This window comes from Excalfactoria chinensis, chromosome Z, assembly GCF_039878825.1.
Source record: "Excalfactoria chinensis isolate bCotChi1 chromosome Z, bCotChi1.hap2, whole genome shotgun sequence".
NCBI lineage: Eukaryota > Metazoa > Chordata > Aves > Galliformes > Phasianidae > Excalfactoria > Excalfactoria chinensis.
The window spans coordinates 27,279,103-27,305,530 of NC_092857.1; the positions used below are offsets into that span (position 1 = coordinate 27,279,103).

The window sequence follows — 26,428 nt, forward strand, 5'->3', positions numbered from 1 at the left end:
ATTATGGAATTTATCAGTGAGGTATTGTTTTCTTTTTGTAAAGAATACTGTGGCGAGACTGCTCCTTCATTGCAGGAGATTGCTGCAATACTTACTTATCTTGAACGGGACGGGGAACTTTCATCCCCCCGCGAGATCCTTGACTGTCGTAAATGGGATCCGCTCACTGTTCTGCTTGCAGAGCATGCAGCGACAGCCCAGGCGGCTGCCGAGCTTGTGACCTGGGGCGTAATCCTGGGTGCTCTTAAAGCAGCCAGGGAGGAGGGGAAACTTGTTGAATCGTGTTTGTTAGTTGGGCTTGTGTTTGAGCCGGAGCAGCCGGGAGGGCGGCCGGGAAAAGCGGCTGAGGACGGTGGGACCCAGGAGAGCCGTCTGGGGAGGAGGCGGGGAGATGGGACGGGGTCCGGGAGAAGCGGAGAAGAAAAAGTTAAAGATGGCGAATTCCAATCGACCACACCCCCTCTCGACCGCCAAGTGGACACTTCAGCCCCATATCCTTTGTCATTGGGGGGTGGGGAGTGCGGGCGCGCGGTTAATTCGAGTGGTAGGGGAAGTAGGCGTGCTCCAGACCCGGGGGGAGTGCAAACGTGGTGCTATCCCGGGGGGGGGAATAACGGGCGTGCGGCTAATTCGAGTGGTTGGAGAAGTAGGCGTGTTCCAGACCCGGGGGGAGCGCAAACGTGGTGCTATCCCGGGGGGGGGAGTAGCCAGGTCCAAAGGGACTCCGCGGGGCTGCGGCTGCAGGCTTGGATTGGGCAAGTTTCGGCCGGTGGGCCGGCCCCCTCTGTGTTGGCTTGCAGAGCTGCCCGCTGGTGCCGGCGGGGGAAGAGGAGCTGCCGCCGGGGCGGGCGGGGCTGCGCAGGGTGCCGGCTGGGTCTGGCCCGTCTCTGCCCTCCACGCGGGAGGGGGCAGCGGTACGGCTGCTGGCGGCGGCGGGGGAGCTCGCTGCTGCGATCAGTCCGAGGGCCGCCTGATCGGACCCGGGCCCGACTCCTGCTGCGCTGCGCCAACGGGACAGGACCGACAGAGCCTGCAGCTGCAAGTTGTTCGCTCGCTGTGGCTCCTGTTGCCTGCCAGTCATGCAGGGGACAGGGGCTCGATTCCCCGGCGCGGAGCCGCTCCACCTTCCGGCACCGGGCTGCCGGCTGCTGCCGCGAGTTCCGTTTGCCCCTGGCTTTAAACACACTAGAGACTTTAACGGCGCATAGCCCTGTGCTCCCTCACGATATTGAAAGCCTCGCATACGTGATTCTCAAGCTGGTGCAATATACATTCTGGAAAGAGGGGTGGATGACTGAGCTTGGGAGGGTTGTGGCAGCTGAACAAGATGATCCCTTTCACCCTGTGCATGGAATAGACATGCAAGAGGGAATTAAAGCAGAGTGCTTGGAATATAAGTTTAGCCCTGAGATGATGCAGCTGGTGGGTTTTGATATTCAACCATGTGTTAAGAAACTATGGAATATGCAGAAACTGGTAGGAGCCCTCCAGTGGGTTCGGGGTGCTTTGGGGATACCTGCTCGATTGATGAAGCCCTTGTATGGTCAGCTAAAGGGATCCGACCCAAAAGAACCCCAAAATCCGTCTAGCAAAATGGCTGCAGCTTGGCAAAAGATCTTACAGAGCTGCATGGAAGGATCGCTTGCACAGTGGGACACTGCTCGAGGCCTTGAAATGGCCCAGCTAGCTCAGTTGGTAGAGCATGAGACTCTTGATCTCAGGATGGTGGTTTGGCAGGATCCCAACCGTAGTTCACAGGCTGCTGTCTTCACAAACCGAATGGTCAGTGTGCAGATGCTTGAGGTGATGGCTGTGACGGTCGCAGTGCACCTCTGGCAAATGATACCCTCTAACACTGTTGCTGACTCCATCTTTGCAGCCAAGCTGTTGGCCCGCAGGGGCTGGGAGGACTTCCCAAGTTCAGAGGCTGCTGGAATTTTAGATGAGACCTTGGCCTCTCACACGGCTCCTGTTGCATCCTTACATGTGCATGGTCACTCTGAGGTGCCAAGCCTTTTTACCAGAGGTAATGTAATAGCAGATACAGTTGCCAGCACTCCTGTCTTTGGCCTAGGGTCACTGCAGATCTGGCAAACTGGTGTCATCTGGGAGCCTTGCTTGTCTCCCCGTCAATGGCTGGCTATTGCTGTGAATACCTCCTCTACTGTCATCACGGCCACTGAGCATGTCAGGTCTGGCTTGACTGCAGTCCGATACCATTTGGCAACCGCTGTTGCTATGGTCGGTTTGCCCAGTCACGTTGAGACTGACTATGGGTCCTGCTTCACTTCTCGTTTTACTCAAGAATGGTTGGTGAAGACTGACTATGGGAAGTGGGATAAGAGTTCTTTCCTTACAGGAGCAGTTGGTGGGGAGGCCGAATCTGGTACCTGAGACTGTTTTGCTGCTGTTGGTCTCGGTGATTAGTACCGCTCAAACAACAAGCGCGGGGACCTTCTGGATTCAGTCTAGAATTGTCGGGTCTCAGCCAACAGTAGATTCACACTTATCTGTATTTGCAACTTCACTTATCTTTTAGGATGTGTTCTTCTTATCCTATAGAGCGTGATTCTAGTTTCCTAGTCACTACATATCGATTACACGCTAATGTAATGATGGTGCATGTTGCCGTGTGCTGATGAGCTGATGGATGCTATCGAGGCTACGGACAGAAGACTTTGACTACTGTTCACCATACAGAGAAGATGCATCATGCAAGAATGATGAAGAATGGAAAGAAGAATGACGAAGAATGAAGAAGAATAGAAAACATCACGGATGAGAACTGTTTCTCGGATGGTTCCAGACATCAAAGGGACTATCTTAATATACACTTCATTTAGTTGTGGTATTGTTTTCTTTTGCACAAATGTAACTTGCACTACTCATTATATCGGATGAAGCTTTTAAGGTTTATATAAAGTTTATAGAGAGTAAGTTATATTAAGAGTAATATATTAATAGATATTAAGGTTTATATAAATTTATAGAGTAAGTTATATTAAGAGTAATATATTAATAGAGTAATAGAGTTATGATAAGAGTAATATATTAGTAATCGTAAGGATTGCATTAAGATCAATCTTAGTTTTGTTAAGGTTAAATTTGACTAAGTAGATGAGTAATTCAGTTAAGCTGAGTACAATAGTATAAGTATATTGCATAGAACATATAGAATAATATCAAATTTATAGTAGATTATACTTGGGATTTTAGTGTTCACATTGAAAAGGGATAAATTGTTGTCTTGGGGGACGGGGAGATGTTGTAGATGCTAACGAGGCTGAACCTTGTAGTACAAGCATATAGGCGGTAGCGGGGCTTTTTCGGGATGTGACGGTGATAGTAAACCAGCCTCTTCTGTCCCCTATCTAGTGATGTACTTTGGGCGCGCGCATTTCAAACGTGCCCTAGGGGGCGTAGACGAAGTAGTAAGGTATATAAGGTATTGATTACTCCTAATAAACGCCATTTTGCCACCTTTCTTGATGAGTCACGGTGGTCCTTTTGGCCCTAGCGAGGGTTTCGCTAGCACCTGGGCAAGTATGGGGTTTGGATTATAATTGTGCACGGCAACAAATCCATATTTGTTTACTTTTTGTCGTGCTTGTTTTTTGTTGTTTTTTTTTTTTTTTTTTTTTAATAATGAGAATTAAATGTAGAATAAAACTGTGGAAAAGGCTCCTTGTGGTCATGAAGTTCAACCATTCATCTGTCTACCAGGTATATGACAGAACCATGCCACTAGATGATACATCTACATGCTTATTAAATACCTTTGGAGATGGTGACTCCACCACATCCCTGAGCAGCTTGTTCCAATACCTAGCTGCTCTTTCTGAGAATAAATTCTTCCTGATATCCAGTCTAAACTTCCCCTGCTGTAACTTGAAGCCATTTCTATATGTCTTGACACCTGAGTCACGATACTGACTTCCTTTCTGCTACTTTCTTTCAGGTAGCTGTAGAGCATGTTGATATCTCTCTTTTTTTCCAGGCCAGGCAACCCCAGTTCTTCTAGCCACTTCACATAAATTTCTAATCCTTGAACCAATTTTGTTGCTCTTTCCTGCATGCCCTGGAGCAACTCAACATCCTTCTTGTAGCAAGGGACCCAAAACTGAAGATGGTACTCCATGTGTTGCAGCACCAGTGCTTGCATATAAACAGTCTCTTTCCTAGTCCTGCTGGCTATGCTATTTCTCATGCAGGCCAGGATGCTGTTCACTATTGTGGCTGTCGGGGTTCATGTACAGCTAATTGTTGACCCACACTCCCAAGTACTTTCCTGCCAACTGCTTTTTCCCCAAGCCCATACAGCTGCATGCCATTATTATGACAGTTTCCCCAGGAGAATACTGTGAGAGACCATATCAAAAGCTTTGCTGAAGCTTAGGTAGACTACATCAACAGCCTTTTCTTCATCTTCTGGTCTGGTCACCCAGTCATAGAAGGAGATGAGGTTGCTCAAGCACAATCTGTCCTTCATGAACCTGTGCTGCCTGGGCCTAATCCTCTGGATGCCCCGCACATGCCGTGTGGTCTCACCCATGTTGATTTGTTCCATAATTTTCCCCAGTAATGAGGTCAGGCTGACAGGCCTATAGTTCGCTGGATCCTCCTTACGGCCCTTCTTGTAGATGGGAGTCACATCAGGAAGCCTCCAATCCTCTTGGACCTCTCCAGTTAACCAGGAGAGCTGGTAGATAGCAGAGAGCAGCTCAGCAGTCACTCCTGCCAGCTCCCTCGGCACCTGAGGGTGGAGCCTGTCTGGTCCCATGGACTTGTGGCAGTCCAGGTGGAATAGGAGCTCTTTAAACTATCTCCACCTGAAGTGGTACACCTGAAGGGGGTGTATTATGTGTTCTATCACAGACATTCAGATCAGGGTGTAAAGTGCCCTGACGATAACTGGTCTGCCCATTAAAGGCAGAAGTAAAGAAGGTGTTGAGGACCTCAGCTTTTTCCTTATCCTCAGTGGTCACATTCCCTGTTGCATCAAGTAATAGGAGAACCAAGGAAAATGTCCACCCCTTACCACTGATATATTTGTAAAAGGATTTTTTATTCTCTTTTACTGCAGAGGCCAATCTAAACTAGATTTGGACTTTTGCCTTCCTAACTTCCTCCCTGCATACCTCAGCAACTTCCTGGTAATCTCTCCAAGTAGCCTGTTCCTGCTTCCAGAGGACATAGGCTCTCTTTTTCTTCTGGAATCTCAACAGTAGTTCCTGGTTCATCTACACCTGTCTTCTTCCCCTACAGTTCACCTTACAGCATTCAGGGATAGCCTGTTCTTGTGCCTTCAAGATTTACATCTTGAAAAGCATACAGGCTTCCTGGACCCCTTTACCCTTAAGGAGTGAATCCCAGGAGACCCCTGCTACAAGCGTCCTGAACAGGTCAAATTACACCCTCTGGAAGTTCAGGATAGCAGTTTTGCTAGTCACCCTTCTGACATCTCCAAGAACAGAGAATTCTGCAATTTCATTGTTGCTCTGCCCAAGACATTCCATAATCTTCACATCTCCTACCAGTCTTTCACTGTTAGTGAATAGTAGGTCTATCAGGGTGCCACCCCTAGTAGGCTCTGGTACCAGCTGCCTAAGGAGGCTATCTTCCATATACTCTAGAAACCTCTTGGACTGCTTCCTCCGCACTGTATTATATTTCCAACATATATCAGGGAAGTTGAAGTCTCTCAAGAGAACAAGTGCTAGCGAATGTGCAAATTCTGCAAGCTGCTTGTAGAATGCCTCATTCGTCACTTCATCCTGATTAGGCAGTCTATAACAGACCCCCACCAGGATGCTGCTCCTGCAGGCCTTCCCCCAACCCTTACCCACAGACACTCGACTTCATCAATCCCAACCCCAAGTTCTTCAACATCAAAACAGTCTTTAATATAAAGGGCTACACCACCACCTTTCCTTCCTTTTCTCTCCCTTCTGAAGAGCTTGTAACCATCCATCACAGCACTCCAGTCATGGGAGTGGTCCCACCATATTTCAGTAATAACAACTAGGTCATAGTTCACCTGACGCATAATGGCTTCCAGATCCTCCTGCGTGTTGCCTGTGCTGTGTGCATTGGTTTACATGCACTTCAGCCAAGTCATCTGCCTCACCTGCCTCCAGCCTACCCAGATCCTTCTGCACAGACTTTCTACCCTCAAGCAGAGCAGCACTCCCACTCTGAGTAATGTCATTTGGGAGTTTACTATGGTTGCACCCAGTCTTGTCCAGAGATTTTATCCAGTTGATAAAAAAGTGAGACTGGCTGCAATACTGAGCCTTAGGGAACACTGATTGTAACCATCTGCAAACCACTTTTAACTTCATTCACAAGAGCCCTTGGTGCCTGGGTTTTTGCCCAGTGAACAGTACGTCTGTCCAAGCAGTGAGCTTCCAGTTTCTCCAGGAGGATGCTGTAGAAGACACTATCAGATGCTATGCAAAAGTGCAGGTAAACAACATGCACAGCTTTCTTTGTCTACCTAAGCAGGTGATCTTATCATAGAGGTAGATCAGGTTAGTCACGCAGGGCCTGTCTTTCATAAATCCATGCTTGACTGAGTTTGATCAGCCAGTTGTCCAGTACCTGCTGCGTGATGACATTCCATGACTTTCGCTGGTACAGAAGCAAATCTGACAAGCCAGTAATGCCCTAGATCCTCCTTCATGTTAGAAGGGCATCATGTTCGCTAAGCTCAAGTCAACAGGGACCTCCCTGTGTGGCCAGCAGTAAATAAGAAAAGTGGGCTGGTGAGCACTTCTGCCAGGTCCATCAGTACCCTTGGGTGGATCCCAGTCAGCTGCACAGGTTTGTGTATGTTCAAGCGGACTAGCAGGTCACTGACTGTTTCCCCCTTGATTTTAAGGGCTTCATTCTGTTCCCTGTCTGTCTTCCAGCTCAGTGGTCTGGGTAGTTGGTTAATTATTGGTCATAATAGTAAAGTCTGAGGCAAAGAAATCAGTAAGTATACCTTCAAGCACTGGTATATCCAGAATGTTACAGTAGTTACTCCTCCCCTAATGGAGAGTTGTTGTTAGAGATTAGATGTGATGTAATTTAGTGTTGCGTCATATTTGTGCCGTATCTGTTTTGTCACTTCTGAAATGAACAGCATGCAGGGCAGGTCTAGAAATCCTAACATAGTTACTTTAAGCTGCTACTGGGAATGGCTCTCCTCATTACAGGGTCTTTAAGCTAACAGAGTGAAATCAAGATATTTAAAATTGAGAGGAGAGAAACAAACTTTTCTGAACATCTCAAACTTTTAAAAACTTTTTTCTTTGTGACCTCTCAGGTCAGAGTGTATACAGAACATTTCTGAACTCGTCTCTGCAAAGAGGAATGGAAATAAGATAAACTGAAGTCAGGCTTCTTTTTATTTCTTGTTTCTTACAGTCAGCCATATTATGAAATCTGTTTGTGTGGGGATGAACTATTACAGACCTCATCTTTAACAGTAAACTTACCAGCAAGTCTGTTGCTCAATAGATCTACCTATATTAACGTATAAGTTGGCAGGAGAGTATATCTCTGTTAGTATCTTTGACATTAAAAAATACTATTTTTCCATGCTATTTATGTAAATAATTTTATTTCACTTGTTTGTGGATTCTAATGCTGTTTGATTGGGATTTACCCAAAGAGAAATAAACTTTCTGACCAGCTACTATGCTTTCTTTATTCATATATGTTTGTTGAATGTGGCTAACTTCCTTGGGTGTGTTGTATAACCAACAAGTATGCATAGACTGTGTTCCTTACTGTCTCTGGGTGTATAAGGAGATTACTGCAGGTGCCAATATTATTATATAGTATGTTTGAAAAAAAAACATAATTACAAATAATTAACTAGTTTTGTTTAAAAGCAGGCATAGTTCTGAATGACATTTTATCATGCATTGATTTTCTTAATCTTTTTGTGCGATAATATTTAAAGATCAGTTTCACTTGAAAAAGAAAATACACCTCATCCATTTGATTTTAAAGGAAAACAAAGTTAAATGGTCCCCTCTGATACTTCTTATTAGATATATCATCAGACCCATGAAAGACTGGAGCAGCTGAGTGTCCTGGTCATCAGCTTGATGCAGGTGCTAAGCGCTCCTCTTTGGCTGCTATTATACTTACAATTAACCAAGGGTCTAAAATTTAATTCCAGTGGACTAGTCATTTTTGTGTACGAACTTCAGGATGTTTAGAGAAGGAAGCTTCTATGTTTTGGCATTTGTGGTTGCAAAATTTCAGCCAATAGAATGTAAGGTAATGAATTTCTCTTGATGAAATAATGGCAAGATTGTATTCCTCAGATTACTGTGTGAATATAGCTTTTGTAATTATTCTGATTTGCTTCCTTAGCTCAGTTCTGGTTCCTTTCCTACTATCCAACAATTAACCTCTGTGTGCAACCAGGTGACATAAATATCAGTAGAACTTACTCATGCCGCCACTTCAGAAAGAGTGATACTTAGTGTTTAATGTGTGGTTTCGTGGATCTGTAACTTTCTTGTAAACTTTCTAAAGCTGAAACACCCCATCTGAAGGCTGTAATGGATCAAAGCAGTAGGAATCTGTTTAGCTTAGGAATGTATGAAAGTGACTTTTTAAAAAGCATGTGCAATAATATATAGCGAACATCTCAATATTTTAAAGGGTTGTAATACAGATGTTGGCTGTGGAGTAGTTGCAAGCTTCAAATGTATCTGACTTATTTTAACACAGGAGGGTGTTGTCTTTTCATATTTACTCTGGTATTGTGCTGCAAGACTGCAGATTAGAATCCTGTAACTGAGTTGAAAATGATTGGGGAATACATTTTAGTAATTTAAATGAATTTCTTTAAAGATGTTCTATCTTTCAGGATTAGGAGGAAAAGTAGATGGTAAATTCTAGTGTGCACATCTAACAAATGTTGCTTAACCTGTATTAATTCTTAAGTTTTCAAAGAACACTTTTTTTTTTTTTTTTAAAAAAAAAAACTAAATTCAAGTGGAAACTTCTTTAGTGACAGGATTTCCTTAAGGGTGAATGGCAGCATTGTCAAGGTATAGTTTTCATTTCACCTTTGAATGAGATGGTTATTACACCTCATTAGATTGTAGGCTTGGAAAAATTTGGCTACAGATTACTGTTCTCTCAAATTGTATTAACGTGTAGTTAAGAGAAGTCAGAAATAAACTTAGTTAAAATTGTAATTCTAAGATTTGGTTTTAGGAGGTTGATACTACTTTCATAGCTCTTGGAATTTCATTCTGTTTCTACTGAAATCACTACAATGAAACATTCAAGATTAGAATTCAGTTATGTAGTCATAGATCTCTGATATTTTACTTGATGTAGCTGGATTCAGTTTAATGTTAACGCCCTTGTGCTTATGTGACTGAAAATGTGTGCATCTCCATTTTTGGTCAATACAGTGTTGTTATAACTGGTCCAGGTTTCTACTACTGTCTTCCCATTTTATCATTAGAATTCAGAACTGTCTGGGGAACTTTTCTCCATGTACACGTATGATTCTCAGGAGCACTAGAAATATTTTTCTCTATCTATGCTTGAATTTATGTATGGGATATGTGCTAACCTGGGTGTACAGAACACCTCGACTAATGCATATGATAAAAGAGAGAATAATAAAAGTTTTACAAAATGATTAATTGTATTGATTCTAGATTCATTAAGATTGGAAGGGATCACTGATATCATCAAGTCCAACCATCAGCCTGTGTGTAACCACTATAGACCATGTTGCTCAGTGTGACATCTGCCCTTTCCTTGCATATCTCTAGGGATGGTGATGCCACCACCTCCCTGAGCAGCCTGTTCCAGTGCTTCATCACACGTTGTGAGAATAAATTTTTCTTAATACTAAACCTGAACTTCCTGTGGTGCATCTTGAGGCCACCACTTCTTGTCATACTGTGATTTAGGAAGGGCCTTTTTAACTAATACATGCAGGTCTGTTTTCCCCTTCGTCTGCTTGCTAGAATAATAGTTAAAGCATTTTTAGCTGTTTCCACTATTAGTTAGTTAGGCATTATTCAATTGTCTTAAAAATTAATATATTCTAATGTTTATTCTTTAAAATATTACATGATATTATACATACATATATATATAATTTTCATCAAACTAAGGAACTAAGTATTTTCAAAATAAATCTTTCAAAGGCAGTAATTTGCACTGTAGTAAAGGCACATTTTCTGATTTGTGGAAATAGAATTTTAAATAATATATATATTTTCCTTTTAATGGTACTTTAAAATAAGCTCAGAGGAATTGTATCAAGTTCAGAACCAGGAGATATATAAACTCAAGTATGGAGAGAAAAAAGACTTCAAGAAGAGCTCTGCACACATGCAGAAACTGACATTTAACCTCTAAACAGAGAATGTGAGGCAGAGTAGTATTTCTTAACTAACACTTTAGATTTGCTTATGGAGACAAGGGGGAAAGGACCTCTTGCCTGTGCAAAAGAGTGTGTATATATAAGTAGGCATATGATGACCGTAAGGCTTGTACATACTGTGAAGGGAAAAATAAAATGTATATGCTTTTTGTGGTGCAATGTAAGTGTACTCAGAGGAGATATGTCAAAGCTTGCTGACTTGAAGACTGAAAGAAAAAAACTGAAGTGAATGAGGCTGAGGAAATGATCAGATAATCCAATGATGAGATTGTGTGCCCACACTAATACAGGATAAACCAGAAGAGTTACTTGCTTAGTAAAGTTAAGCCAGGTACTGAAACAGAAAGTAGAATGTCATTCTGCGCTGTCCCTGTGGGACACCTGGGCTATAAAGCATTTTTGCTGTTTTTTGCAAGGGCAGAAGACAAAATACAACGAAGTGCAGTAAGATCGTAGTTATTTGTTGGAAATATTTTAATGCCACTAGGACAGCAGGAGCCATAAGATTAACAGGAGAAACTATAAAGGCTGTAGCTTTCAGTTAAAAGATGTATGGATGACACAAAGCTGTGTGGTACAGTGAGGGACTGTCATCCGGGCGAGAGAGATGGGCTGTGCTGATGTCCAGAAATTTTAGTAGGTCAAATGCAACCTGGTTTATGGTGCCTGCTTTGGAAGGGGGGTTGGACTAGATAATCTCTAGATGTCCCTTCCAGCTGCTACAGTTCTGTGATTTCTGTGAAGTCAGGGCAGTCCAAAGCACAGATGTAGTCTGGGCACTGAGTGGATAAAAAGTAGCTATCATGGAACAGACTGCATACTCACAGCAGCATCACAGCATATTCCACCCTGGGGGCTTCCTCAACACTGTACTCTATGAAGAGGGAGGACGTGTCAATAAGTCATCTCTGACAATTATTCTACATAATCCACCCCAAAACTGTAGTCACTCAGGTTTCATAGAGCAAGGCCATGGGTTTAACAGCCAGGCTGAAAGAGGAGGTTGAGGTAAGCACATAGTCACAGCCCGTCATTTAAGAAGACCATGGACCTGTTAGAGCATGTGTTGTGCTTTAAGCCAGAGGGTGGCTCAGCACCATGCAGTAGTTTACTGACTCCCCTTCTCAGTGGGATGGAAGAAAACAATAATAATTAAAAAAAAAAACAAACAAACTAGAACTCGTGAGTTGAGATAAAATTATTTACTAAGATAGAGAAAAAGGATACCATATTAATTGTGACAAATACATGTATATAACAAGTGATGCAGAAGGAATTACCCCCTCCAAATGATGTCCTGCTTTATTCATGGATAATCTGTGCAATAGAGTACATAGTCAAGTCCACCCCTTGATCCAAAGCCCATCTATAGATTACATCTTTTCCATTATGGCCTGCAGTGTCACGGGCCCATCAAGCTGGAAATAGTTCACTCTTATATTGCCAGTCCAGACCTACCTGAGCCACTTCAGTCCTAGTGGCCTCATCCACCTTCTGGTTGTTTTGATGCTCTTCAATGGCACAGCTTGGGTATGTGAGCATCTGTGTGAAGTATCTTTATGACCTTGTTCTCTGCCTGGGGTGCAGTGCCCACAGTGCAGCAGCACAGATGGGTTTGCATCTGCACTGCCAGTTCAGCTTCCACTGCTGTAACCACCCCCACAGAGCATTTACCACTGTCCAGGAGTCAGTGTAGAGATACAACACTGGCTACTTTCCTCATTCAGCCATGTCTAAAGCAGGCTGGGTGGCCTTCACCTCTGCAGATTAACTTGGAGTGCCCTTTCCTTCAGTAGCTTCTGCAGCATATTGTGGAGGACTCCACCTCCTATGCTTTCTCACAATGCAACAGGACCCATCAGTGACCAAGGTTTTTCTTCTCATTTTCGCTTGGTTTCTTCTTTAGTCGAGTCTGTTCAGCAGGTATCAGTTCCTCTTCTGTTGGTATCCTAAAATCTCTGTCTTTGGACAGTCCATAATCACTTTAAGATTCCTGGATGACTGGGATTTCTTATTCAAGCCTACCGTATGATCTGTGCAACCCATTTTCTCCATGTAGCATCAGTTGCATGATGTATGGATGGGACCCTCTGTCATCAGAGTGAGAGGGGAGATTCTTTGACATACCCAGTGTGAGACTGGGACATAGGGGAGGTCAGATGTCATCCAATCAGTTTTATCAATTAAAGTGATGGAGAAAGGAAAGGCTAGTGATTAATACAAATTAGGGTGATGGGGAAGGGAAGGCAGGCAATAGGGAAAGGTAGGAAAAAAGCAAGAATTACGTAATGCAGGGATAGTCACCACCAGGGATTCAGTGGAATCCATAGTGTGCCGTTCTGATGGACTAGGGCTGATGCAAGAGTAAGGGCAGGGGGAGGTGGTGGCAGAATGGTCAGCCTTAAGCAGCAAGCAGGTGAGCGGTAGGCAACCGACAACCAGTCCAGGAGAACGAGGTGGGTGTCAGGTAGCAGGCCCAGGAGGATCAGGCACCAAGCAACTATCCTGTCTTGGGGCATCCTATATCGAGCACACCTCTCCTTGATCATTGGTTCCTTTGTTTTGTCCTCTTCTGCCACTGCTGCATTCTTGGCACTTTAGAGAAGAGTCAAGCTGAGCACTTGTGGGCATGCAGGTTCTTTGGATGGTTATCTGGATGTGCCCATAGAAGGCTGCTCATAGACCATTTAGCGGGTGATTATCTCTGGCAGCTGCTCGTCTCTCACTGCCCGTGCCCTGCAAGTCTTCAGACAAAAGATTTCTTGGGCTTGTCCATCTGTTGAAGTTGTCCAACAGCAAGCTTTGAGACAAAGGTGCAGACTGTCTTGGACTTGTATGTGTGTCAGAAGTAGTCTCTTAGTCTCTTCCTTTGAACGTTCAGCCCTGCACAGGCAGCTGGATGACTTCAATATAAACTACTTTCAAAGCTTCTCAGACCCCTTCATATGCTGCCAGTATCTTTTTCAGTTGGAGCACAGTGGGCTGTGAATTCTCTGTGTCCCCAGCTCCAAAGCCCTAGGGGTCAACCTTGAGTCTCCCCTGGTGCTTTCTGACAAAGGCTCCAAGTGGGGTCATCTTCCCTGGCTGTTGTGTAGAGCACCTGTTTTTTATATTTTGTCCTGCCTGAACTGTTGTCTGGTGCTTAGCCACCTGTAAAGTTAAACCACAGTACCCACTCAAAAATGAGACCCTGTGTTCGTGAGCATTGTCCAAATACTTATTGAACCTGGGCAGTTCAATGCAACGACCTCTTCCCTGAGGAGCCTTTTCCAGGTTTACTTTGCATTATGGCAAAACTGCGTTTTAGAAGGATTTGAGTTATTTTCTTCCCTTTCTCAAAAATGTATTGTGCTGTGTTGCTACACATGATGATGTCTTCAGTATATTGTGGGTGTTCAGGAGATTCCCACTGTTCCAGTGCAGCCTGTGACAAATAATAGGACTGTGATTCTACCCATGGTGTGGCCTGCCCTCTGCTGCCTAAAGGACTGAAAAAATGATTTTGCAGTGTCAGTTGTGGAATACCAATTTGCCACCTTTAGGTGCAGTTCTAATTGGAGTTCTGGAATGGCTGACATAGCAGCACTTAGCAGTAGTGTGACTTCATTCAGCCATGGTAGTCCACTGTTACCCTCACCTCCCTGCTCCATTGGGTTTTTGCACTTGCCACAGGGGACTGTTGAGTGAGTGAGTCTTGCAGTTCTTGCTGTTGTTGAGTGAGTGAGTCTTACATGGTTCTCCAGTTGGTGAATCAGTCAGTGAATTAGAGAGTCTTGGTTGGTGCTGAATTGCTGCTAGTGCGCAGTTGTAGTAGTGGTTGGCACCAGCTGTTCTACTCTTAGTAACCCTGCAACAGAAGGGTCATCTGTGAGACTAGGCAAGATAGACAACTGCTCCATGTTCTCCATCTCCAAGGCAGCTATACTGGAAGCCCACTGATACCCATTTGGGTCCTTGAAGTCCCTCCTCCTCTATACCAAGGGTGCACAGAGCCTCTCAGCCAGTCACAATGGGGTGTTTTTGCCACTCATTTCTTGTAAGTTCCTCTTTGGCCTCTAATACAGGTAACTGTTGGGATCTGACTATCAATCCAGAAATTCATGTGAGTTTTATCCTTTAATAACTGGATGGCATTGAAGTACATTGTGTACCAGTAACCACTAAAGCCTGATTTTTCTGTGGTTCTGATGTGCCAGGTGACCAGATTCACATAGTTCAATAAACCCAGTTATCCCTTTCCTCTGGCTGGAGGCATGGCCTCTCTAGTTCTGGTTCTTGTATTCATTACTTGGTTCTCATGTGTGAGATCCTGAAGGCACTTTGTCAACCTCAGAGGTAAGATCGGACCATCTTCTCTGTTTGGAGAACTGCCTGATGGAAGCTGGGACAGATGTTCTCCTGGAAGGACCCCTCTTGCAATTGTTTTCTCATGCATCTCACATACGTATACCTGTAGGGCTGATGTAGGTTTTCTTTCTTGTATCCTCTCCATGATTGTGTAGGTAAAGCCACAGGATGGTATGTGGTGTGTACCCACTATATCCTTTCTCTGAGACAAAGTATTGCTTACTTCTATTGAAAGAAGTACTAGTTGGTACAGGTGGAGGAGCCATTGAAACACTTTCTCCAGGACCAAGACAGAGGCCTGTAAGGAAGAAGAGAGACTATCTTCATATCTTCATCCACTGTTGGTTTTTTGTTATCTTCCCACCTCACTCTTGTCAGGGTGCAGGCATACAATGATGATTTGTTCCATGCAGTGCTCCTCCACATAAGGAGGAGTGCTCCTCTACTCATGTACACCTGATGTCATCTGGATCTTGGAAGTGGGTTAAGCCAGGTTAATTACACCCATAATTTCTACCAAAGCTACGTCCCTGAAGTACTGGATACTTTTCTTCATGGTGTTCCATTTGCCTGGCTTAAATACCATGTCTTCTTTGAAGGGCTGTCTTTCCCTCATACCTGAGAAGAGTTGCCACCATAGGGTGAAAGAGCATGTCCTCTTTCCAACTCTTTATCAATGCCACTTTACCTAGAAAGAGATCCACACTGCTTGACTTCACTGCTCACTAAGTCCAGGCTGCTGTCAGCACCGTCCCAGCACTGAGGCAGCCAGGTGACAATGTTCTCCCTGGTTGATGGCTGTGATCTTGTTGCACAACTTGCAGCTCAATCAAAATTAGGAGTTGGGTGGTTTCTGTCTCTTCCTTCTCCTGCCTTTGTGAAGGCTGTACTCTGCCTTCTCCAAACTTAGAATCTTCTCTCTTTGCTGAACTGACTTCTGTGGACATTTCCTTGTTTTGCTTATATGTACAACTGATACTGGCATTGGTTGGTTCTCTGATTGAACTGTGGGGATGGATAATCTTTAAGTCCCTTCTAATCCAAACCATTCTATAATTCTGTAATGTTCCTATTAATATATGTCAAATAGACGGTAGAGGCATTAGAGAGACAATATTAAAGCCATTCCTAGACAGATGATATACTGCACACCCTGAAGCAAATTGGCTAAAAAAAATTAATCAGGCTTTTGAGAGCATGGAATAAGTTAATACATTTTAGTTCTACTGTTACAGAGTGTCCTTTTCTTAAAAAGGAAAACCATTGAATAAGTGAAAAATAAAGTACACTGATGGATTAATTGCTCTTTCTTGACTAAGAATTGTTGTGAAGCCTCAAACCGCAGTTATGTGGAGTAAAGCACTTAAATGAATTTGCAAACAAATTGACAAGTAGGAAGGTAAATTTTGGAACACTGTGCTGAAGGTATACATTGACAAGCAGAAGGAAAACAGCTTTTTCAGATATTGAATGAAATTAGCTACATAGAAACAGTAGCCAGTGGTGTTCAGAATCATAACGGGAGATTATCAGTACACAAAAGAGGATTTAATGCAAATTTTATGCTTTGATAGCACTCTTAAATATCCTCAGTGGCACAATATGCAGCTTCATAAGGGAAAATGAATAGTAGTTTATAACTATGACATTTGTTATCTAAAACTGAATATGTATCCCCCGAGTAACATCAGTCAATGTAAATATACTTCAGATATTTGCTGTAAATATAGATGAGAAAACTTTACCTTAGTTTTTTCATTTTATATTTAAACATTGAACACTTGATTGATGATTTTGATCTAAGTTGCATAACATTAACCTAATTTGCCTGGCTTTGGAGGTTTTCATTTTTAAAGGGAATGTGAAGAGGCTTCATTGGGACAGGTCAGTGGTAAAATATCTTATTTCCAGTCATTATTTCCAACCGTGATACAGCCTGTGGCTGTATGTCATTTTGGATGTGATATTTTAATATCTCTATTCCTTGCCTTGACCTTTGTTAGAGAAGGTAAATTGTTTGGGGTGGAGACTTTGTTTTCATTTAAATGATGCTTTTCTAATTAGTAATAACAATCATAAACATATTTCAGATAATTGAAAGTGGATATTTTAAACCAATATTCACAAAAGTGTTTTAATCGCTTAAAACAAACTGACCTTGAATTAAAGAAGATGATGCAAATTATGCTTTTCAGTATTCTGGCTGATCCAAATGTATGAGTTCATGCTTAATAATCATGAAAATGGAAATCTCTGTGCACATATTTGATTTATATGCATATATTCTGAATGCATGACTTCCCTGCTTCCAAACTAACATTTGGTATTATGCTGATGTGAATGTAATGTAAGATTTGCATGAAAGAACTATGTAGAAATTGCAAGATGATACACTTAGTTTTTCTCTAAAAGCTAAAAACTCAGAAACAAGCTCTGGAGTCCCTGTGTAAGTGAAATCACATGGTATTTGAGAGGAAAAAAAGAGCAGGGGATTCTATCTATGTGGAAACCGAATAAAGAACGTTGGTTTGAAGTAAAAATGTTAGATTAGAAGTCTATTACTATCTGATATTTTTTCTTCTTCTTGGTACATTCAGTTTGCTATGTACTTACTACAATGAATGGTGTTGACCAGATCTTGTTGAGGGCTGGATGTTGAGTATGTGAGCATTACAGTTGTTTTGCTAAGGTAGCAAATGGTCTTGTATTCTAAGTTATGTTCTTCTCTTATTTCTTTAACTCTTTTTACTTTTTACTGAGTGATGTTATAACAGTGTCTTAATGGACAGTGTTGTATTCTGTATGAAGTCCTGAAGTGCTTGGTTAGAGGAATGATCTAGCTAGCATAGAGTAAAAGCTACCTTTAAGATATGAATTAATTATTCAAGTTACTGTAATTCATAAATAGTAGAGATACTTTTACAAAAGCCATCCTACTTGCTCTGTCTTCCTTTAAAAATTTCCAAGCCAATGCCTATGAAAACCTGAAGAAATCAATTATGAGTGGAGCAAATTCACATATACAGCATCCAGATCTTTTGTCAAGTAAAATTAAAAAAAAAAAAAAAAAAAAAAAAAAAAAAAGAAGCTATAAGGAAATCAATAAAGTAAAATCAACTGCCCCAAACCTGTATCCAACTTTGTTTCAAAATTTGCAATTTCAAATCTAGAGAATTTTATCTTTTCAGATAACTAGTAAAAAGAACATTCAAAATTAAGTATTCTGTTAAAAGTGTACTCTTGTCACTATGGGATTCTAGGAAATTGAGATGGCTTTAGTGATAACAGTTTAGTATCTGCTGAGGAATAGATTTTGGATAACGGTGATGTCTGAAATAAATGTTAGCTTTACAATTGGTTAATCCACACAGAGCTTTAATATTTAATTATGAGCTTTAAATTGTGTTAATATAAAATCAGTATGTCTTAATGAGTCCAAACTGCTATTGTAATAAAACCGTACCCTGCAGTTTTATGTAAGTTAAACAGACAGTAGTTCTCTGAATTGGCTGTAATTTTTTAAATATATCAGAAATTTGTTCATACTCTATTCTGCAAACAGTGCTTGGAAGAAGGACTGTCAATTGTAGGAATCATAGAATCATATAGAATGGCCTGGGTTAAAAACGGCCACAGTGATCATCTGGTTTCAGCCCCCCTGCTATGTGTAGGGTCGCTAATCACCAGACCAGGCTGCCCAGAGCCACATCCAGCCCGGCCTTGGATGCCTCCAGGGATGGGGCATCCACAGCCTTCTTGGGCAACCTGTTCCAGTGTGTCACCACCTTCTGAGTGAAAAACTTCCTCCTAATATCTAACCTAAACCTCACCTATCTCAGTTTAAAACCATTCCTCCTTGTCCTATCACTACCCACCCTCATAAACAGCCATTCTGCCTCCTGTTTATATGTTTCCTTCAAATATTGGAAGGTCCACAATGAGCTCTACCCGGAGCCTTTGCTTTTCCAGGCTAAACAAAACCAAGTTTCCTCAACCTTCTCTTAATGGAGAGGTGCTCCAGTCCTCTGGTTGTCTTAGTGGCCCTCCTCTGGACTTATTCCAAGAGCTCTACGTCCTTCCTGTACTAGGGTCCCCAGTCCCGAATGCAGTACTGCAGATGGGGTCTTAAAAGAGCTGAGTAGAGGGGGACAATCACCTCCCTCTCCCTGCTGGCCACCCCATCTTTAATGCAGCCCAGAACACAGTTGCCCTTCCAGGCTGCAAGCGCAGACTGCTGGCTCATGTCCATCTGCTCATCTACCAGGACTGCCAAGTCCTTTTCCTCAGGGTTGCTCTCAAGGGGTTTTTCTCCCAGTTTGTATAAATACCTGGGTTTTCCCTAGCCTAAGTGCATCGCCCTGCACGTGGCCTTGTTGAACCTCATTAGGTTTTCACGGGCCGACTTCTCCAGCCTGTCCAGGTCCCTCTGGATGGCTTCCCTTCCCTCGTATCCACTGAAACACTCAGCTGCAGTCATCCGCAAACTTGCTGAGGGTGCACTTGATGCCATTGTCTGTGTCACTGATGAAGATGTTGAAGAGCACTGGTTCCAGTACTGAACCCTAAGGGAGGCTTGTGACCGGCCTCCACTGTGACACAGAACCATTAATCACAACCCTTTGGCTGTGACCAGACAATCAGTTCTTAATGCACTGAACAGGCCATCCTTCAAATGCATTCCTCTCCAATTTTGGGAGTAGGATGTGGTGAGGGACCATGTCAAAGGCTTTAGAGAATTCCAGATAGATGACATCCATTCCCTTCCCCCGTCCACCGAAACTGTCACACCAGATTGGCAAGGCAAGATCTGCCCTTAGTGAAGCAATGCTGGCTGTCTTGGATCACCTTTTTGTCTCTTATATGCCTTAACAAAGCTTCTAGGAGGATCTGCTCCATGGTCTTCCCAGGCACAGGTGTGAGGCTCACTGGGTCTTCCTTTCTACCTTTCTTAAAAATGGGAGCAGTGTTTCCCTTCTTCCAGTCACTGGAGACTTCACCAGGCAGCTGTGATTTTTCAGATATGATGGAGAATGGCTCCACAACCAGATCAGCCATCTCTCTCAGAACCTCGGGATGGATGTCATCCAGAACAATGAAGTTATATACATTCAAATGCTCGAGGAAGTCTTGGACTTATTCCTCTGTTACAGTGGATGGAATTGGCTCCCCACACATTCACTTAGAGGTTCAGGGTCTTGGTAGACATGGGTAACCTGACCACAAGTAAAGACTGAGGCAAAGCACTCACTGAGCACCTCATCTTTTTCTGTGTCTGAGGAAGCCAGCTCCCCATTACCTTTCATCAGAGGGGAAACACTCTCCTTGGCCTGTCTCTTCCTGCTTATGTACCTGTAGAACCTCTTCTTGTTATCTTTCACATCCCTTGCCAAGTTCAGCTCCATCTGTGCTTTGGCTTTCCTAATCCTATCTCATAGTGAGCAGTGCTTGTGCACTTTATTGTTTTCTGATTGTAAAAGACATCTGTCCATTTGCACAGTTGCATGAGTCTGAGTTGCTGTGGATTAGTGAGCCGGTGATTGTGAATTGAACAACAGAATATGATGCTATGTCCATTTTAAGTTTCTGTACCATCTAGGAACACTTATATGGACATGTAGTTAAGTGTGGCAGCTGGTAAGAAGTAAGTTCGCAGTGTGGGCATATTTGATTCTTTGGATTTTCCATAATATTTGGAATTGGTGTGACAGCTGTTGATATTCTGTTTTTTTCATCCAAATTTTCAGGTTATCCCACCAAAAGAATGGAAGCCAAGAAAACATTATGATGACATTGAAGATTTGGTGATTCCTGCTCCAATTCAGCAGATGGTCACTGGACAGTCAGGGCTCTTCACACAATATAACATTCAGAAAAAGCCAATGACAGTGAAAGAATTCAAGCAGCTGGCCAACAGTGACAAGTATGTATATGCAGTCCTTGCCTAAAATGGCTAGTGTTTATTTGTTCCTCTACTGTGATTTCTTTTAAGCATGGCAAGAGGATGATGGTGATTACTATTACTATAAAACCTCACAGAAGTTTTTCTATCTCTTTAGTTGTAGAAGCATACCACAGTATGAATCTTTCATCTGTTGTTGAAAGTGGCCGTTGCATATGTTTGAAGTAAAGATGGTCATCTAGAACACAGTTGTGCTTAGTGCACCTCCATGTTCTGGATGTGGCAAAACAGCTATTAAGGAAGGAAAAAGAGGTGCTGAAAAGGGCTAGGCAGTATACTAAAAAATCTCGGTGATTGAGGAGGGAGGGAAGTGGCAGAAGGAATACTTCTCCATCCCTTTTGCCAGTGTAAAACAATATATTCTACTTCAGTATTTCTCAAAAACTGGTGAAAAATGATCTTTTGATTGTGACACAAAGAATTGTTGAGAGAAAAGATATTTGAAAATAGCGAGTTAAAGAAAGCAAAGTGATACTGGCGTGGCTTGAAGGAAAGTTTCACTTGTTAACTAATTTAAGAAGTTAAAATGTATGGAGAGAAGCTGTTACCAAGATTAAGAAAAACTAGGAGATGAAGAGCTCTTGAAGAAGCCTCTTAGTAAATGTTGTTTAGTATCCATGCATGTGTAGCAGTGGAAAACTGATCTCCTTTTTTGAATTTAAAAAGAGCAGCATATTTATTTTTCTACTTCTTGTGAAAAAAGTGATGTTCTCACACAGGACTTTCTTTTCCTGATAAGTAGGAATGGAACTCTGTTTTTGTAGTTGTTTATGTGCATCTGGTCTGTTACTGTTAGAGGAGAGAGTAAATAGTTAAGTCAATTCCTATGGTATCTATTCACATACAACTGAAATGTGCATTTGATTAACTTGTGGTAGAATGAGAAACAGTTTTTTAATGTAGATTTGAGAATGCTTAATACCTGTGAAGGTTTATTATGTAGCACTATGCTTATTATGTATGTTTTATTCCCTATCAAGGAATGTATTTGGGAAGCATTTCTGATTTCAGTTTTTATACCTGTTTTACTGAAAGCAGTTTACAGCTTCGTAGTCAAAGTTGAGAACATTTAGGAGAACTTTTAATAAATTATTAGCTATGAGTCTCTCTCTGAATATTTGTAACTGCTCTTGAGAAAATGTCACTTCCTGTGACACTGTTAATATTGTTTTTCTTAAGCTATTAAAGAACTGGGACCTCTTTTACTCTTATATAAAAAAGATTTTTTTCCCTTTATGAAGAAAGCTTCCCTGTTAAGGACATCTTCTTGAATACTGCGGTAATGTCCCTTTCCTTTAGAAAACAGGAAAGGACCACGAACATCTGAATGAAAGTCATAGCTTCTTTTAAAACAGTGGTGTATATGTAGTCTAATGCATTACATCTTTTATTTGTTTAGGCATTCTCAATTCACCATTTAACCAACATGCTTCTCTACTCTGTCTACAGAGAAATGTGGGCATACCTGCATTCCATAGTGGAGATACTTGTAATAGTAACTGAATTTATGTGTCCTTGTTACTCAGCGCCAAGCAGAAATACAAGCCATTTTCTGGAGTGAAAAGTGATGGAAATAAAAACTCTGTTGCTAGAAATCAATTGTTTAAGATGTATATTGTTAACAGCTTATCTTTGTTCTGTTTTATCACATGACGTACTTTGTTCATATATATTCAGGTTTTCTTTCCAGTAGTTGAGCTGTGGTAATCTGGCAGTGTTAATGTTAAACCGTTTCTCAGAGCTGCAGTAGTAGGAGAGCATGTTTTCTTTTCTGAAAGCCAGAATACTGGATACCAGAGTCCTGACAAAAGAATTCCAAGGCAAAAGCAAATGTTTTTTTACGGTAGTATGCTAATGCCGTGTTCTCAGAAGATCTTCAAAGAGTAACTGTCTTGGATATATAAAGGTGTGGTACCCTAAAGGGGAAAACAGAAAAGATCTCTTAAACATTTTGTTTTCATTGCTTGAGAAAAGTTTTGCTGTCAGTGTTCGAAATGCTCTGTCTCCTCTTGAAGTCTTCTCCTGGGAGAGGAGGAAGGAAGCAAAGTTTTTGCCAGGCAGTACTGCTGCTTGGCAGAGTTAGTTCATTTGAATTATTGTGAGAAAGACTTGTGTAGGCCTTGCCTCTGTGTTTGCAGAGATAGTGCTGAGGCAGAGAAATAATAAATGTCAGTTGTCAGAGAAGTGACTCTTCCATGTGTGTTTGTTACAAAGGATAGAAACAAAAAGAAGGACGTTAGTTCATACTAAGCAGTCAGGAGGAGTTCTGTTTAGCTCCTGAAGATCAAAGAAAATGTTGTATGGGTAAGTGTGTAACTTCAACCACTCTAGCTGTCGGGTTTGAGGTTACATTCTGTAGTGAACTATGGAATGAGGAATTTAGGACAAGTTATAATTCTTCCTTTTCAGTGTATTTGAAATAAAGTGATCTTTTAGAATTCTCTTTGCAGGATCAGGAGCACAGTCCATTGTGAAGTTTGTTGTTGAAAGACTATGCTGAACATTTTGCCTTACCTCTTCCTCTGCAGATACTGCACCCCAAGATACATAGATTATGAAGATCTGGAGCGTAAATACTGGAAGAACTTGACTTTTGTGGCACCAATTTATGGAGCAGATATCAATGGGAGCATTTATGATAAAGTATGCATAGCTTTATATGAAATTTCTCTCTTCCAGCCCCCTCTGAAAGGGTTTTATACTTAGAGCATACACTCTTGTTCTGTGGCTGAAAAAAACTGTCTCTCTAAAATCTTTGTGTTACTCTCTTGAAAGACTCTAAGCGGGGTTGAAATTAATTGTACATCAGCAAGAACACTTCTGCAGGGTATTGATACTTTTGCTTACCATAGGACTTCCCTTTTCTTCATCTGGAACTTTCCAGGGCTTTGAAATGCCTTACTGTTTATTTCTTTCTTAATATTTCAGTATGCATTATGTTTGTGTACCTATGTGGAAATCTAGTGATGTTTTAAGTAAAATAAGAAGTACTTTTATTTCTCACTTTCATGGAGAAAAATGAATAGCAGTACTTTTATAGATGTTGGGAGTGTCTACGGTTCCTGTGAAATACGCTTGTGGTTGCTCTGTGCCACAGAATTACAATAAACAGGAAGTGTGTTTTAATGGTTACCCATGAAGATCTCCATGGATTAAAAAGGACTAAGCACAGATTGTATGCCATAGAATTACAGCATATCCATTGGTATCAGATTGGTTACATAAGCATTGGCTATGTAAAAATCATATATTTCTAAATATATAAACGCATTTTATATAAATTAAAAAAAAAAATCTAAATATAGATTTTGATAGAATTATTGAAGGAATGAGACTGATTGAAGAAGTGCTGGCATTAAAAAAAAGTAAGTTTGAGGATTTACAAAATTTTATCCAAAAGTTTTATCCAAAAGAGCCTGTCTCGTATAGAGTTCTAGGCCCCTGAGTTATTTCATTATCTGTGTAACTCCCAGCACCAAACATTAAAAAAAAAAGTAGAATTTCCCTGTGGCAGGTGGCCTTTGACACTGCTAGCATTTCATGTTTTTTCACAGAAGACTAATTGCTTTGTGTCCAAAGATACGTACAGTCAGCCAAGATGGTATTAGGCTGTTGAAGTTTTGTGCTAGGTTGTATGATCTTTTGAAGTCAGATACAAATGCCTAGTGGTCTTTAGTATGGAAAAAGCAGCAAGTCCAAATTCTGTTTTGTGTCCAAATAGTTATGAAAAAGAGATAAAGAAAATAATTCAAGATTCTGATTTGGGCTGGTTCAGTGAAGAGCCTCTTCAAGCTTAGATGGTCTTGAGTTGTTTTATTTTTTCATAGACAAAAATTGGGCACAGGATAACAGTGTTTGCTTTTCTTTTTTTTGCATGTGTCCCAGCAAGTATAAGCTTTTCAAGTATAAATTTTTCTTTCCTGTGTGCCCCCTTTTGTCCACCCTTTTATCCCTCTTTTGTCACTCCCTTCACCCCCTCTTCTCTCCCCTGTCTTTTTTTAGTGTTGACAGATGACACCTCATGCTCATCATACCTGTGTTTGACAAATACACTCCTTGTGGTTGTGATTAGATGAGTATTTAAAAATAAAGGAAATGTTAGTGAGAGGTAAAGTTATTGAATAAAGAGTAAACAGTCTGAACAATTAACACAGCAGCTATTTCAGAGGTTACAATTCAGTAGAATGAAAATAAAAAGAGGGAATAATCTCTGGTATGAGAACTGTTGATGAGAAAATTGCAGACACCGGATCAAAATGTTTACCTCTCAGAATATTTTTGCTGAAGTTAATTTTCAGCCACTAGATGGTGCGCTTGGGCAACTTATATTTTTGTGTCTTATACTCCATGATGCTAAGAATGGATTTTTTTTTCTTTCCTTTGGTTTCAGATTAGGGATTGTTTTTAATATTCATTCAGTTTGTTTTGCTGCTGCTTTTTTTTGAGGGAAAGGGATGAATATACTTCGGTGCAATATTCAGGAGAAAAAGCACGACAGAATTAATTTGGCACAAGAGCCTGTGTATGTGAGACAAAAACAAGTGCTTGGTTTTTACAGAGTGCATTTTATTCTACACTGCATGCTACTGATACAGAATGATGCACGTCTAGCTGGATTCCTAATAGAAAATATCAGGAAATTAGTGAAAATGTGATGTGTATGTGTGCTTGGGCTGTCAAAATTATTGAGAGCTATTTCTGTCTTTATTCTTTATTCTAAAAGTTTACTACTTGCATTTTCTTGTCTTCATGATGATCACTTTTATGACAAATCGCTGCCTGAAGCTCAACCAAGTCTTAAGTTTTGTCATTTAAATAATGTAAGAAATAAGGTTTGTGGAATGCAGCGTCTTAATAGCTGCTTAGATCATAGATTGCTTAGTTTATTTTTCTTAAATTGGGGAATGAAAGGTTTTGAAGGGTTTGTGAGAAGGGGCAAAACTAAGAAGTCTGTTATGTAGAAGAAAAAATTGAACAGTTATAAATACATGTTTTGAAATCTGACAGCTGCTGTCGATGATTCAGAGTTTGCTGTTGTGATATATAGATTTTTCTAGATTCTCTCTTGTTTATTTTTGATGTATTTACGGTTTTACAGCATTTTGTTGGTTTTGAACAGACATTACATCTTTGTTCGTAAGGAAATAACGTGAAAGAGTAAATGTTTTGTGTGCTGTGTGCAGCTTTCTAGAAAACAAGTTTAAGATAGTTGGATGTTTGCTTGAAATACTGTTCTATGCTGAAGGCGCTCTAATTGCTTTTATACAGAATTATAGTGTTTTTCAGAAAAAAAGACAATAAGGATGGCTCAAGAAAATAATTGCACTAACAAATAGACTATACAGAACATTATTTCTGTTAAGTTAAGCTTATAAGCTTAATTAGCTAGATGTTCAGGATTTTGTTTTTCTGTTGCTATAACTTCATCCAAATTTGGGTGAAAATTAGTAAACCTGACAGAACTTACAAGGTCTACAATAAAGCACCAGCCTTTCTAGCTTCAGTTGTTAAACCTGCTCTTGAATTGGGTATGGACACCAGTTTTGACTGTTTTGGAAGTTTAATTGTGGAGTGGTTATTATTATTTTTTAATGTTTTTTAATAGATCTCTCTTGCTTGTAATTTAGCCTGAATGTAATGCTTACTTGAGGCTGCAGAACAGTTGCAGAAACCTGCTGTTCCTATCAGGAAGAGAAGGAGAAGAG

The 26,428-nt window shown here is 41.3% G+C and overlaps 1 protein-coding gene across 4 annotated transcripts in view; it reads left to right on the forward strand.

Moving 5' to 3' along the window:
- The window catches only part of KDM4C (lysine demethylase 4C), a 295,106-nt gene that overhangs the window by 16,504 nt on the left and 252,174 nt on the right, over positions 1-26,428 (forward strand). For all 4 annotated transcript variants that reach the window (XM_072358921.1, XM_072358920.1, XM_072358923.1 and 1 more), the window contains exons 3-4: positions 20,509-20,684; positions 23,252-23,366. In XM_072358921.1, coding sequence (XP_072215022.1) covers positions 20,509-20,684; positions 23,252-23,366 — 291 coding nt within the window. The remainder of the gene's footprint in view (positions 1-20,508; positions 20,685-23,251; positions 23,367-26,428) is intronic.